Here is a 15,239-nt window from a genome sequence, read left to right as displayed (position 1 = left end):
AGACGACCAAAAACACATTGAATATACAGACAGTGATATTCTAAATAAATAAAAAAAATATTTAATATGGAAGTTTAATCGTAGAAATATTTTATTATTCAGAAACATCTTACAATGCAGCAAACTTGGGAATGTCCCTTTAACCAGGGTCGTTGATAGCCTAATTGGGACCAGGCTAGTGTATTAAGATGCTTATAATAGTATTACGTAAAAATGCACCCCCTACCCATACCGACCCCATACCCACACCCACCTCCATACCCACCATGTGCTCTAGTAAATATTCCCAACATAACCGGTCCAAAATAATGCCAGTTGTTAGTTATGGGTTGGAAATTAGTTTTAACACTAAAGGCCGTTTCACACTTACACCGAAACGAAACCGAAAACACAATGAAAAAATTAGAATCCTTTAAACAAATGAGGGCTTTCACACTTGAGCCGAAAACGAAACGAAACGAAACCGTATGCCGAAATGAAAACATGCACAATGTGAATTTTTAATGATTTCGGTTTCGGCAGCCAAAAATAGCCATAGTTGCCAGTCTCTGCATCATTACACACACACACATATACACCACCACATGTGTTGACCGTGTATAAGTAATTTAATCATGGAAGCCATGAAAGGTTCTTTGCGTCTAGTGTTGATTTCATGTACCCACATTCTTCGTCGTCGACGTTTTTGTCTCTTTAAAATAAAATACCCCATCGCGAACACTTCATCTTCGCTGTCGTCTGTATCTACATCCATATTACTCTGTTAAACATCACTGCATTCCAATATTTAGTCTATGCAAAGTACATGTGATTACACCAGAATACTACTACATATTGAACAAACTGTTATGTTAACAAGTATTTCATGGATTTCGTTCAGGTACATTAAGAAGCATCGGTTCATATGTAAAAGGTCTATCGAAAACGAAACGATACAAATCGTTGTCGTTTCGGTTTCGGTTTCGTTTCGGCGTTAAGTGTGAAACGGCCTTAAGAGAAAAGGGTTGGGGGAAATGTAGTAGATGTTCCATATCATGGATAGTCAAATAAGTTATTAATTATTTCACTAGGATGGGCACTAAATCTAAATATGCAGCGAAGTGGCTATTCCATCAAAAATGAAAGTGAATGAAGAAGAAAAACAAAACAAACAAACAAAATCCCCCAAATAATTATAAATAAAACAACAAGAAGAAAGAGAAAAACCCAAACATTTAACAACTAAACAAAATCCCTTTCAAAATAAGCTACTAAATAATAAATACATAAATATATAAGTAAATAAAAAAAGCAAACTCAATGATAGAAAGAAAGAGAGAAAGAAATAACGAAAGAAAACAAACATTCGACTCCACATTGTAAAAGGAAAATACTTTATATATACCTCTTTTAGAAAAGTTTTGGACGTTTAAAAAAACAAAATCCCAAGAAAATAATTCACTACGGGCCCGACTCTAATGTTATTGGATGACCAAATATGTGCGCCTAAAATGCTCAAACATTTTGTTTCTATCAATGCTTATCGCTCTGTTCAAATCTTCATGGATAAAGCATTTGAGCGTTTACCCCTTTCAAAATATTCACAAATAAGCGTTGCTAAATCAATATTAACATCTTAAACTTGTCACGGACAACAATTTAAACAGACACATTTGTCCAGTTAATCACACTCCATGTTGGTAAATGTGTATTTGTGATCTCTTCACTGTTCACATTCACAAATATAGAAGATTTGGCGTGTTCAATGCTCACAAATAATTTGTCTTTATTTGTTCACTGTACATATAGCTTTGGTTGTCTGTAATTGTTCACAACGTAAATAAAGTCTTCAACTGAATCACACACACGGTTTGTGTTTTCACCGTTTATCTGCACACATTAAACTATTCCAAGGTTTTCTTCATAAATATGCGTTCCTTTGTTCAGTGTTGTTGTTTTTTTGCGGTGTATATATCGTGCGATATGAACGTTCACTGTTAACATCACTCAAGCGATATCGTCAAATGATTCCTGTTAACATTCACACACTTGAAGACACATACCATTCACTGTAACCGTTCAACATTCGGATGCACCACACATGACAATATTTTGCAAAAACAAAATCCTCTTTTTCTTCTGCTTCTTTGGTATTTGTTTATTACCACAAAAGTCGAATACTGTTTCTCAAAATCTGGTCTATTAAGAATGACATTATAGCATTTATATGTACATGGATTTACATGGCACGTCACGTGGATAATAAGAAAATGAGATTGCATGACCTTCACTGCCAACACAACCGTACTTTTATTTCTTCGTCCTGTAGCACAAAGGGAGACAAATCTTAAAATACGTCATAGGTGGCGCCATCTGACGTCATTTTATTAAATAACAAGATAATTATTTTGTGTGTTGTTGTCTTCGTTTTTTTTTTTCATTTTATTAGCTCAAATGTAGCTAGTCATATCGTCTACATTTGTTTTAGGTTTAGTATATTTCTTGATTTCCAACTCCCAGTATTGCATAGAATCACCAAAAAAGACATAAATCAATGCTTTCACAAAAAACATGTGTCAATTAGAATGATTGGCTGGTGCTCTTGTGAAGGAGAGAAATACTCCTACGTTGAACAACAAACTTCACGGATAATGGACACTGCTGTATCTTCGTATCAAGGAGCACGCCGTTTGGTTCTAGTTTTTACATTTGCCGCCAAATTTGACTTTGCGCAGACGCAATTTTCTCAGAGTTCCTAAAATTACCTTTCGTCGACAGTTGGATTTACAGCGGTCGAGTTTCTTTACCAACTTCCTCTTGAACTTCTTGTAGTTCCCTAATAATAACAATAATAATAATAATAATAATAATAATAATAATGGTAATGATGATGATAATATAAAGAAAATAATAATGATGATCATGATAGCGATGATAATAGCAATAATGATATGATGACTGTAATGACTGTAATGATGGTAATGATAATAATGATGATGGTCATGATGATGATGGTGATGATGACAAATGATGGTAATGACAATGATTATGATATAATGATGATGGTCATGATGATGATGGTCATGATGACAAATGATGGTAATGATGACAATGATTATGATATAATGATGATGGTGATGTGGAGAGTGATAACGATGAGGAGGAGGATGATTACAATAATGATAAGATGATGGTAATGATGGTGACGATAATAATGAGGATGAGGAGAATGATGATGACGATAGAACCAATACCCTTAACTCTAAAGATACCACTATTAATCAGTAGTTTTAGCACCTAAGTAAATTCTTAACATAAAATTTTAGTCAGTTACAAGGTATTTATATTTATATCAACAAAAACGTTCTTACTTTTATTAGATGCACCAATAATCTGCATTTTGGTGACGTTTTGTCTAAACTCCGCTGATGGCACGCTTTCTCTCAGCATTTCAGAGAGACGACCTAAGATAAAGGAAGAAATGTTCATATTATAAAGCTAAAACGTTTAATCCAGGGCTACTATTTTTTTGGTCAAGCCTAATAACAATTGTAGCATTTCGTCGTGTGTCTTAGAAGAAAACAAACAAATATAACACGTTCCTGATCTTTTGAGAAGCCAGTCGCGGAAAACCATATGGAAATTTAAGTAAGGCAGTTCATCAACGGTATGATCAGGAAGGAAATGGTTTATTTCACGACGCACTCAACACATTTTATTTACTGTTATATGGCGTCGGACATATGGTTAAGGACCACACAGATATTGAGAGAGGAAACCCGTTGTCGCCACTTCATGGGCTACTCTTTTTCGATTAGCAGCAAGGGATCTTTTATATGCACCATCCCACAGACAGGATAGTACCTATCACGGTCTTTGTTACACCAGTTGTGGAGCTCTGGCTGGAACGAGAAATAGCCCAATGGGCCCACCAACGGAGATCGATCCCAGAACGACCGCGTATCGAGCTACGTCACGCCCTAGTTACTGAACACAAGTCTAAAACATAATGGTGACAATGACTGTCATAAACGTGTTGTAGGGGCGGATCCAGAAAATATTTTGCGAGGGAGAACTATCGGGAAAAGTGCACATGGATCCACGTTGTGATCGATCCTAGACCGACCGCGCATCAAGCAAACGCTTTATCACTGGGCTACGCCCCCTCCTCCCCCCCCCCCCCCCCCAGTATGATCAATGTATCAATGCATCATACCTTTGAAGCGTACATCGTTACTTGGAGGTAAATGCATGTATGGATGAGTAATTTTATTCATGCATCTATCCATCCGTTCAGGGGGGGGGGGGGGCGTAGACCTGTGGTAAAGTGCTCGCCTGATGCGCGGTCGGTCTAGGATCGATCCCTGTCGGTGGGCCCATTGGGCTATTTCTCGTTCCAGCCAGTGCACCACAACTGGTATATCAAAGGCCGTTGTATGCGCTATTCTGCCTGTGGGATAAAAGATCCATTGCTATATGTTGAAAAATGTAGCAGGTTTCCTCTCTAGGACTATATGTCAAAATTACCAAATGTTTGACATCCAATAGCCGGTAATTATTAAATAAATGTGCTCTAGTGGTCTCGTTAAACAAATCAAACTATCCATTCGTCCATATATATATCCGTCCATTCATATATCTATCGATCCATTCATGAATACAAAATCTTGTCGCATACAAAAACGTGAAATAAAAAAAAAGGAAAAAACCCCAACAATATTGTCCAAAGTCAAAGTCGACTCATCGTACTTCAGTGGTGAGCATTATAGACATTAAGAAAGAAAAGAAAACTATATTCGATAATCAAGATAGTAGTGTTTACCTTTTCTGATGCTCCATTTTAAAAGTTCCACCCTTCGTCCGGTAGTGACGTCAAACCCGATGATGAAGAAATGTTTTCCTTCCGCCGTATAAACAAGTCTGTCGGATCTCTTAGGGAGACAGATATTGTCAAAGAAATCCGGCGCATGCGTCACTCTCGGTGGCGGAAGTGGCGTGGTGATGGCAGCAGGTGGGGCGCTTGTCGTCTGCGAGCCAGACGTGATTCTGTTCTTCTTCCGTAGTTTTTGGCAGCGCTTCCTTTTACGTTCTGTCGGAAGAGAATTGAATCATCCATGACAGATGGAGCTATGGTGATAGAATGCTATATATCGAATTAAAATAATATATATTACGAACGTTTGACATCCAATAGCCGATGATTAATAAATCAATGCGCTCTAGTGGTGTCGTTAACCAAAACAAACTTTAACTTTACTAAACAACAAACAGACACGGCGGAAGCAAGTAGACATTGGGGGGCTGACTGAGATCGAGGGCGCAAAGTAAAGTTTCTAGGGAGTTCGGGGGTATGTTCCCCAGTAAACGTTTAAAAAGGAGATGTCCTGAAATGCAATTTCCTGCATACTACAAGTAAAATTGATATCTGCCTTAAGATTTACTACAATAATAATTTTTATTCTGAATTATTGGAGCAGCTAGTCCCCCCCCCCCCCCCCCCCCCCCCCCCCCCCCCCCCCCCCCCCCCCCAGCCTGACAAAACGGTTATCACAATCAAATTGGTATCTACAAAAAAGGGCACGATCTAGCTCAATCGTCTGATGTGTTTTGGTCGACCTGGGTGAAAATAAATAAATAAATAAATAAATAAATAAATAAATAAATCTATACACCAAAAATAGGGTGGTCCCTTTATTTCTAGGTAAGGTCGAGTCCCGGAAACACACAATTGTTTAAGCCTTGCCAAATCTATTGGTTTCATCTAAAAACTAGCTAAACTAAGTAGTGTCATCATGGTGTGTGAAGTGAAGTGGAGGTACGAGAGCGAGCTTCAGAATTCCTATAAGACAATTATATCTTTTTTCACTTTTCATTCCCGGATGAGATAAATGCTTGGCGAAGGGGTGGATGGACAAGTGGGGGAGAGCTATTAACCCTCCCTCTCCGAAGAAAGGTATTCGGTTAAAAGTGTGCTTTTTGTGATAATGTACTCTTGTTTATTTTACACGAAGAAACCTGACGCCTCTATGCGAAAAGAACCTGCGCTGTACTTTCTTGTGGTGATGTAGAGCAAAGTGTGTACCCACGTGACACGTTGATAGTGGTTAACAACATGTAAGTTTAATGTCGTGAATGGACACGAGAATAATCAAACTCAAGTTCTGTGGCATCAGATTTAGGAACACAATTAGCATTTTAGACACAGCACCATTTGGTCGTCGACGATTGCCGACTCTAACACTTCCCTACAACATATCAATAAGGAGAGGGCTAAAGGTGATTCGAGCTATGTGGTTTGAAGCCGGTACTTGTACACTTAATCAGGTCAGGTCATAGGTTTTAATGTGTACATTCAGAACAACCGCAGTTGTAACACACTTAATTAAACCTCGTGGCTTAACTAGTACATGATAAAGACTGTTTGTTCGAACTTACTGTCTTTTTGTCTCCCCTTACACCCTCGTCCTTTCTTCCTGCGGCGCAGTCGGCCTCGGTTTCGAGCTGGACAGGACTTGCAACAAGCGCCTTTTACCAGTCTAGGCCTCTTGCATGGCAGCTTCCGGTCCGGTACGCACTGCATCCGGTTACACTCCACCTCTCCGTTCTGCAGTGAAAGGAAATGAAAGAAAACTTGAAATAAACCAGCAAGTGTTGACGATACCTCAGCACATGTTTTAGTTAAAGTTTTATTTTGTTTAACGACATTACTAGAGCACATTGATTTTCGAACAATCGGCTATTAGATGCCAAAGATTTGGTGATTTTTACATACCGCGGCCTTTGATATACCAGTCGTGATGCACTAGTTGGAACGAGAAATAACCCAATAGGCACATGTTTTAGAAAATAAGTGATCTACAAATAACCACCTCTATGATCAGGTAACCGTGTTAATTAGAATAACTGTCTGTCAGATATTTGAAGGTAAAACCTGTAATTATACAAAGATCACTGAGGCATTACCAGCCTCTCCAGATGATTATTTTTAACTTTTAAACACAACCGTATCTTTAAAAAAAGAAAAAAAGACTTACCATACATTTACAAATGATGCACTTCATTTCTCCAAACGGTCCAATCACGGGGTGCCACATAGTTCCGTTGGTTCTGATACCGCTAGCCGACAGGCAGTCTGTAAATATAACAATTGTGGAACTTTATCGTGGAAAAAAAAACCCGTCATTGCAAATGTTTTGACAATTGACGGCAAATATTTATGTTATAGTTATAGAACAGTTTTGTGATATCTAGTTTGGCTGACTAATAGGTGGATGTATGAGTGGCTTTGTGGTTGGTTTGCTGAAAGGGTGGCTGGATGAATGGCTGGCTGGCTAGGTGAGTGGGTGATGGATGAATAAACAAACAGATGGATGGATGGATGGATGGATGGATGGATGGATGGATGGATGGTTGAATGAATGGTTGATGGATGGATAAAAGGATGAATGGATGGATGAGTGGATGGATGGATGGATGGATGCGTGGATGGATGGATGGATGAATAAAAGGATGGATGGATGGATGGTTAATGGATGGATGGATAAATGGATGAATGGATGGATAAAATGATGGATGGATGCGTGGATGGATGGTTGAATGGATGGATGGATGGATGCGTGGATGGATGGATGGATAGATATGTGGATGGATTGTTGGATGGATCGATGGATGGATCGATCGATCGATCGATGGATGGTGGATAGATGGAGGGGTGGAGGTGTGGAGGGATAGCTCGATGGGATGACTGCTGGGTGAATGATGGGGTGGGTATTACAGCAGTGAAATGTCGTTAGCTATAGGTAAATAAAATTGCGTGGCTGGATCGATAGATACATCTTTAAAATTGTTTATTCTATTAAAACTGATTTTCATTAAAAAAAACTCCTAAGCTTACCGGAATCTGAGAGATTATCTGGACGTGTATCTTGAAGAATATAATCCAAATAGTCTTCGTAATCAGCTTCTTCTGTAAATAGACATAAACATATAGTTGTGGTGGTGTTGTGGCTACGTCATCGGACATAAGGCTGGTAGGTACAGGGTTCGCAGCCCGGTACCGGCTCCCACCCACAACGAGTTTTAACGACTCAGTGTGTAGGTGTAAGACCACTACACCCTCTTCTCTCTTACTAACCACTAACAATTGACAGCCCAGATAGCTGAGTGTGAGTCCAGGACAGCGTGCTTGAACCTTATATGGATATAAGCACGAAAATAAGTTGAAATAAAATGAATGAATATAAATAAACAACATAAATGTTTACATATATAAGTAAACAACAGTAGTACTGCTACTAGCTATAATCATAGTCAAGGGATATTTGTTTTTAGCAAAAAGATGAAATGACAATGTAACCAAAATACTAAAAGAAATATAATTATTTACTTCTTTAATTATACATTATTTTGAAAGAACAAATACAGAACACAAACCAACCATAATTGCGTATACAAACTTAAACACACACACACACACACACACACACACACACACACACATACACACACACACACACATACACACACACACACACACACACACTCAAACACACACACACACACACATACACACACACTATTTGCAAACCACATTGTAAATACTTAAAACTGAAAGTATTATACAAGTCAAGACTTCTCGTATATCATTGTTATTTTAAAATAATGGCCTATTTCAGCTGGTGTATTAAAGGTGCAGACCCTAGTTTCAAAATGGACACGAAGTTTAGTTAATATACAAACCTGTAACACACTTGGATAGAGTGAAACAAGAGTCTGTGACGTTAAAACCGGAAAATATCCTTAAAAAATAGAGTAGAACTCGAATCAATAACCACTACTTCTCAGACGCACGTGTTGTTTTTTAATTTGAAAAATGCATTTTGTGATATTAGAAACAACAGGATGACCAAAAACACTTCGGTTCCACGGAAATTGATAATCTAAGCAATAAAATATAAGTAATGTTTGATTTCAGCGACCATAAACGGCTTTAATAATGAAAAATATGCCTTAGTGTTTAAAAACTAGGGTCTGTCACTTTAAAACTTCTCGTATATGATTGTTATTTTAAAACAATGCTTTATTTCGGCTAGTGAATTAAACACTATGAAGTGTATGTTTACCTTCGCATCGTTGGCAGCAGTCATCTGTGGTGTTTACATACTTGCGACATTTCATTGGAGAACAGGACTTTAAATGACACAAGACACGCCCTCCCTAAAAATAAGAACAATCATTTAATTATTAATATTAATGTAATCAGGTTCGTGAACAACATCAATAATAACAACAACATTGCACGTCTTCTCTCTTCTATGTTTTTTTCCAATTCATTTTCTAGATTTGTTCCCCCACATTATAATCGACAAACCAGAGTTATCTCCCTTGAATTGTTAACTAGCAACAAACCACATTTATTTACGCTATATGTTTTTTTCCTGCCCCGAGTCAGACCAAATATCATATCGGAGGCTGGACTCGGGATGGGCGTGTTCGAAACCATAGAGGTATAGGAGCACGTTAAAACCATATCTAAGTCTAAGCTATATGTTTCTAAATTGCGTTATTGGTTACAGCACTTTTATTAAATGGACATTCCTGAGTTTGCTGCATTGTAATGTGTTTCCGACTAATAAAATATTTCTACGATTAAACTTACATATTAAATATAGTTTCTTGTTTAGAATATCAGTGACTGTATATTCAAAGTGTTTCTGGTCGTCTTAATATCTGTAAGAAGCCCAAATTGGATTTTGTCTTTAACTAATTTCGTATGTACGAAACAAAATATTTTAAGAAATAAAGTGAAATTTAACTTAATACAAATATTAGAACGATCAGAAACACGTCTAATATACAGCCACTAATCTTTTATGCAGAAAATATATTTGATATGTAATTACAATCGTTAAAAAGTCTCTGTTAGTCGATAACATCTTAAAACGTGCAGCAAACTCAGGAAAGTCCCTTTAAGACCAAAGCTGTCTTCCAATTAATTTTAGAAAAAAGGAGACATGCTTTATACGTTAATTGAATGGGTGTAGATATTTTATTAATATAACCGAAAGCGTCTTAAATAAGATACTATAATTATATCTGTTACTTGATTGAATATTAACAGGGGATGATAATATTTTATTAAATGTCACCGGCCTCGGTGGCGTCGTGGCAGGCCATCGGTCTACAGGCTGGTAGGTACTGGGTTCGGATCCCAGTCGAGGCATGGGATTTTTAATCCAGATACCGACTCCAAACCCTGAGTGAGTGCTCCGCAAGGCTCAATGGGTAGGTGTAAACCACTTGCACCGACCAGTGATCCATAACTGGTTCAACAAAGGCCATGGTTTGTGCTATCCTGCCTGTGGGAAGCGCAAATAAAAGATCCCTTGCTGCCAATCGGAAGAGTAGCCCATGTAGTGGCGACAGCGGGTTTCCTCTCAAAATCTGTGTAGTCCTTAACCATATGTCTGACGCCATATAACCGTAAATAAAATGTGTTGAGTGCGTCGTTAAATAAAACACTTCTTTCTTTTTTTATTAAATGTCTTAAAGGGACATTCCTGAGTTTGCTGCAATTTTAAAGATGTTATCGACTAACAGAGACTTTTTAACGATTCTAATTACATATCAGATATATTTTTCTACATAATATATTAGTGGCTGTATATTAAACGTGTTTCTGATCGTTTTAATATTTGTACTAGGTTATATTTCCTTTTATTTCCTAAAAATTATTTGAAGACAAAATCCAGTTTGGGCTTCTTACAAATATTAAGACGACCAGAAACATATTGAATATACAGACACTGATATTCTAAACAAGAAAATACAGTTAATATGTAATTTTAATCGTAGAACTATTTTATTAGTCGGAAACATCTTACAATGCTGCAAACTCAGGAATGTCCCTTTAAATGTGTTTTAGTTTTATATTATTTTAATATATAGACTGTTTATAATTGGACTGAATATATTAGCATGTTTTATTGTCGTGTTAGATGTTTTTAATGTAATTTTTGTATATTTTATATATCGATTCTTTATAGTCTCTCGTAACTCCATATGGTGTGGCTCAGTGCTATTTTAGATTTTATTGTTTTATTGATGTGTGTTTTATAAAAAGTGAGGTGAGACTTTAATAAACAATTTGTCTTGTCTTGTCTTGTCTTGTCTTGTCATAAAATAATCAGTCAAACAGCATACTGCTGCTGAGGATATATTCCCTGTCAACTAAATGGGAAGATAACTGTGATCTGTCGCCAATTGTTTCTCGTCATGAGACAAATACTATGACATAATATTAAACCCTTTTCAATTCCTTAGATTTTATTACTTGAACAATTATTACATACATCAGTGACAGGTGCTACTTGTTGTTACCTGGAGTGGCAATAAAAATTACAGCTATCATTTTGTGCGGGTCACAAATTTGCAACTGTAAGTTGTTAAAATGCCATGTGACCCCAGAGCCATGTGACCTCAGACCTATGTGAGCTCAGAGCCAGGTGACCTCAGACCTATGTGACCTCAGAGCCATGTGACCTCAGACTCTCTTTGAAGAGTATTGAATGGGAGGTACAGGCCTCGGTGGTGTCGTGGTTACGCCATCGGACATACGACTGGTTGATACAGGGTTCGCAGCCCGGTACCGGCTCTCACCCAGAGCGAGTTTTAACGACGCAATGGGTAGGCGTAAGACCATTACACCCTATTCTCTCTCATTAACCACTAACAACTAACCCACTGTCCTGAACAGAATCGTGCCCAGGACAGCGTGCTTGAACCACAATTGGATATAAGCACGAAAACACGTTGAAATGTGTGTGTGTGTGTATGTGTGTGTGTGTGTCTGTGTGTGTCTGTGTGTTTGTGTGTGTGTTTGTGTGTGTGTGTGTGTGTGTGTGTGTTTGTGTGTGTGTGTGTGTGTGTGTGTGTGTGTGTGTGTGTGTGTGTGTGTATGTGTGTGTGTTTGTGTGTGTATACGGCCCTGGTAGCTTCAAGCGTTGCCTCTACTAATTTTTCTTGATGAATGTTAACATTACCGTCAATACGATTTTACTTGGTATACTGGCACCTATATTAGTTTAATTTCGTGCAATGGCGTCATAGCCGTTAGCCTCACTTACCGTGCACACACACATGATGCACTGGTTGGAGTGCGTCGGGCGGAGACCCGTGTTGTTGCTAGGGAACATGACGCCGTCGTCGTAGTGCTTGCCGTCGTGCTTACATCCGGGGCTCGGGGTGGCGTTCACGTCTGCCGTCTCCAATCCCACTGTAGGAGGAAGGTTGTCAAAATCTAAATAAGAACATTATCCCTTTTCACGCACGATGAAAAGGAGGCACAAGGCAGAAAACAAAGAAAAAACAACAAACATGCGTCAAGCAACACAGGGCGGCTGGTTAGTTGGGGGCTTTAAATGTTAAAACAAATAACATTAATATTAATATTAAAGGCACAGATCCTAGATTTAACCTGTGAAAATGGACAATAAGTTTAGTTAATCTACACACCTGCAAAACATTTGGATAAGGTCATAACAGAGAAATTCTGAGGTTTGTGATGTTTAAAACCTGGATGTCCAGAACCACTTCAGGTGTATGAAAATTAATATTCTAAATAGTAAAATTTAAGTACTCCTAATTTAAATGATTAAAAATGGCTTTAATAGTGAAAAATACGTCATAGTGTTTAAGAACTAGGGTTTGTCCCTTTAAAAGCAGAGCTAGATCTATTTAGATGTCTCGAGGGTATAGCGGGATTAAGTTGTTGGATTTAAGGTAGGTACGTACCTCGCGCGCATGCCCTATCGACCACCCCTACTCCCTCCACCCACCCCACCCCACCTATCACCCACCTAAAGTGAGTTCAAATTCCTCAGTGTGAAGATGTAAGAACAATTACGTCGTTTTTCAGAGGAAACCCGCAACATTGTTTCCTGATAGAGCAAGGGATCTTTTATATGCACTTACCCACAGACAGGAAAACACATACCACGGTCTTTGACCAGTTGTGATTCACTGGTTGGAACGAGAGAAAAAACCCAGTCAAGTGCATAAATTAGTGACTAATAAATAGTACCAATTCACTGCAATCATGTCATGGTATATTTATGATATGATTTGTTTTCACTTCCAAAAGCCTCTTGATCATATCTTCTCCCAGACAGGATAGCACATACCATGGCCTTTGATAAACCAGTCGTGATACACTGGCTGGAACGAGAAATAGCCCAATAGGTCCACCGACGAGGATCGATCCTAGATCAACCACGCATCAGGCATGCGCTTTACCACTGGGCTACGTACCGCCCGCATTTTGGTAACAAAACCATTGTCAAATTCACGTTTGTATCTATGCACAGGTTCTTCTCTTTCCGACCAGTGCATCACATCTGGTCAAAGGCCGTGGTATGTGCTTTCCTGTCTGTAGGAAATTGCATATAAAAGGTCACTTGCTAATGAAACAAAATATACCAGTTTTCCTCTGACGGCTACGTGACAGAATTATCAAATGTTTGACAATAGCCGATGATTAGTTAATCAATGTGCTCATGTGGTGTCGTTAAAGGGACATCCCTGAGTTTGCTGCACTTTTTAAGATGTTATCAACTAACAGAAACTTTTTAACGATTGTAATTACATATCAAATATACTTTTCTGCATAAAATATTAGTGGCTGTATATTAAACGTTTTTTCTGATCGTTCTAATATTTGTAGTAGGTTAAATTTCATTTTATTTCTTAATTATTTATTTTTTTCGTACCTACGAAATTATTTGAAGACAAAATCCAGTTTGGGCTTCTTACAAATATTAAGACGATCAGAAACACATTGAATATACAGACACTGATATTCTAAACAATAAATATATTTAATATGTAAGTTTAATCGTAGAAATATTTTATTAGTCGGAAACATCTTACAATGCAACAAACTCAGGAATGTCCCTTTAATAAAAGCAAACGAACGATGCAGAGGATATAGTCCAGAGGATGTTTTGACAGGGTCGTACAAATCGATATTTTAACCTGGTGTATAATTAGTTTCCTCAAAAAACTATCTTGTCCCCACCACCGACAGTCACTGCATCATGACTTAAATCAAGTACCTTAGAAAAAGCTAAAACCAGTTACGTTTTTTGTCAGTTAAAGCATTATCACTAGTACTTGTTAATGTCCACAGGATTGTAGCGTGTGATCATGTGTGTATGTGTCTGTGTGCGCCTATGTGAGCATATGTGTATGTGCCTCTTTGAGCATATGTGTATGTGCCTGTGTGAGCATATGTGTGTGTGCCTGTGTGGTGTGAGCATACGTGTATGTGTCTGTGTCAGCATATGTGTAAGTGCCTGTGTGAGCATATGCGTATGTGCCTGTGTGCTGTGTGAGCATATGTGTATGTGTGCTGTGTGAGCATATGTGTATGTGCCTGTGTGAGCATGTGTGCATGTGTGCTGTGTGAGCATATGTGTATGTGTCTGTGTCAGCATATGTGTAAGTGCCTGTGTGAGCATATGTGTATGTGTCTGTGTGCTGTGTGAGCATATGTGTATGTGTCTGTATGAGGATATGTGTATGTGCCTGTGTGAGCATATGTGTATGTGCCTGTGTAAGCATATGTGTATGTGTCTGTGTGAGCATATGTGTATGTGTCTGTGTGAGCATATGTGTATGTGCCGCTTTGAGCATATGTGTATGTTTCTGTGTGAGCATATGTGTATGTGTGCTGTGTGAGCATATGTGTATGTGTCTGTGTGAGCATATGTGTATGTGCCTGTGTGAGCATATGTGTATGTGTCTGTGTGAGCATATGTGTATGTGCCTGTGTGAGTATATGTGTATGTGTGAGCATATGTGTATGTGTCTGTGTGAGCATATGTGTATGTGCCTGTGTGAGCATATGTGTATGTGCCTCTTTGAGCATATGTGTATGTTTCTGTGTGAGCATATGTGTATGTGCCTGTGTGAGCATATGTGTACGTGTCTGTGTGCTGTGTGAGCATATGTGTATGTGCCTGTGTGAGCATATGTGTATGTGTCTGTGTGAGCATATGTGTATGTGCCTGTGTGAGCATATGTGTATGTGTCTGTGTGAGCATATTTGTATGTGCCTGTGTGAGTATATGTGTATGTGTGAGCATGTGTGTATGTGCCTGTGTGCTGTGTGAGAATATGTGTATGTGTCTGTGTGAGCATATATGTGTGTGCCTGTGTGAGCATATGTGTATGTGCCTGTGTGCTGTGTGAGCATATGTGTA

At 38.4% G+C, this 15,239-nt stretch overlaps 1 protein-coding gene across 2 annotated transcripts in view; it reads right to left on the bottom strand.

Moving 5' to 3' along the window:
* Positions 1-26: 26 nt before the first annotated feature.
* LOC121372555 (chordin-like protein 2) overlaps positions 27-15,239 on the bottom strand; it is a 42,317-nt gene continuing 27,104 nt past the window's right edge. The window contains exons 5-12 of one of the 2 annotated variants that reach the window (XM_041498950.1): positions 12,105-12,277; positions 9,102-9,195; positions 7,874-7,945; positions 7,014-7,111; positions 6,415-6,583; positions 4,802-5,068; positions 3,351-3,443; positions 27-2,815 (exon numbers count right to left, since the gene is read on the bottom strand). In XM_041498950.1, coding sequence (XP_041354884.1) covers positions 2,676-2,815; positions 3,351-3,443; positions 4,802-5,068; positions 6,415-6,583; positions 7,014-7,111; positions 7,874-7,945; positions 9,102-9,195; positions 12,105-12,277 — 1,106 coding nt within the window. In that variant the 3' untranslated portion in view covers positions 27-2,675. The remainder of the gene's footprint in view (positions 2,816-3,350; positions 3,444-4,801; positions 5,069-6,414; positions 6,584-7,013; positions 7,112-7,873; positions 7,946-9,101; positions 9,196-12,104; positions 12,278-15,239) is intronic. The other variant, XM_041498959.1, reaches the window with a different exon arrangement.

Source organism: Gigantopelta aegis, chromosome 1 (genome assembly GCF_016097555.1).
Source record: "Gigantopelta aegis isolate Gae_Host chromosome 1, Gae_host_genome, whole genome shotgun sequence".
Lineage (NCBI taxonomy): Eukaryota > Metazoa > Mollusca > Gastropoda > Neomphalida > Peltospiridae > Gigantopelta > Gigantopelta aegis.
This window is presented reverse-complemented; position numbering and strand designations above follow the sequence as displayed.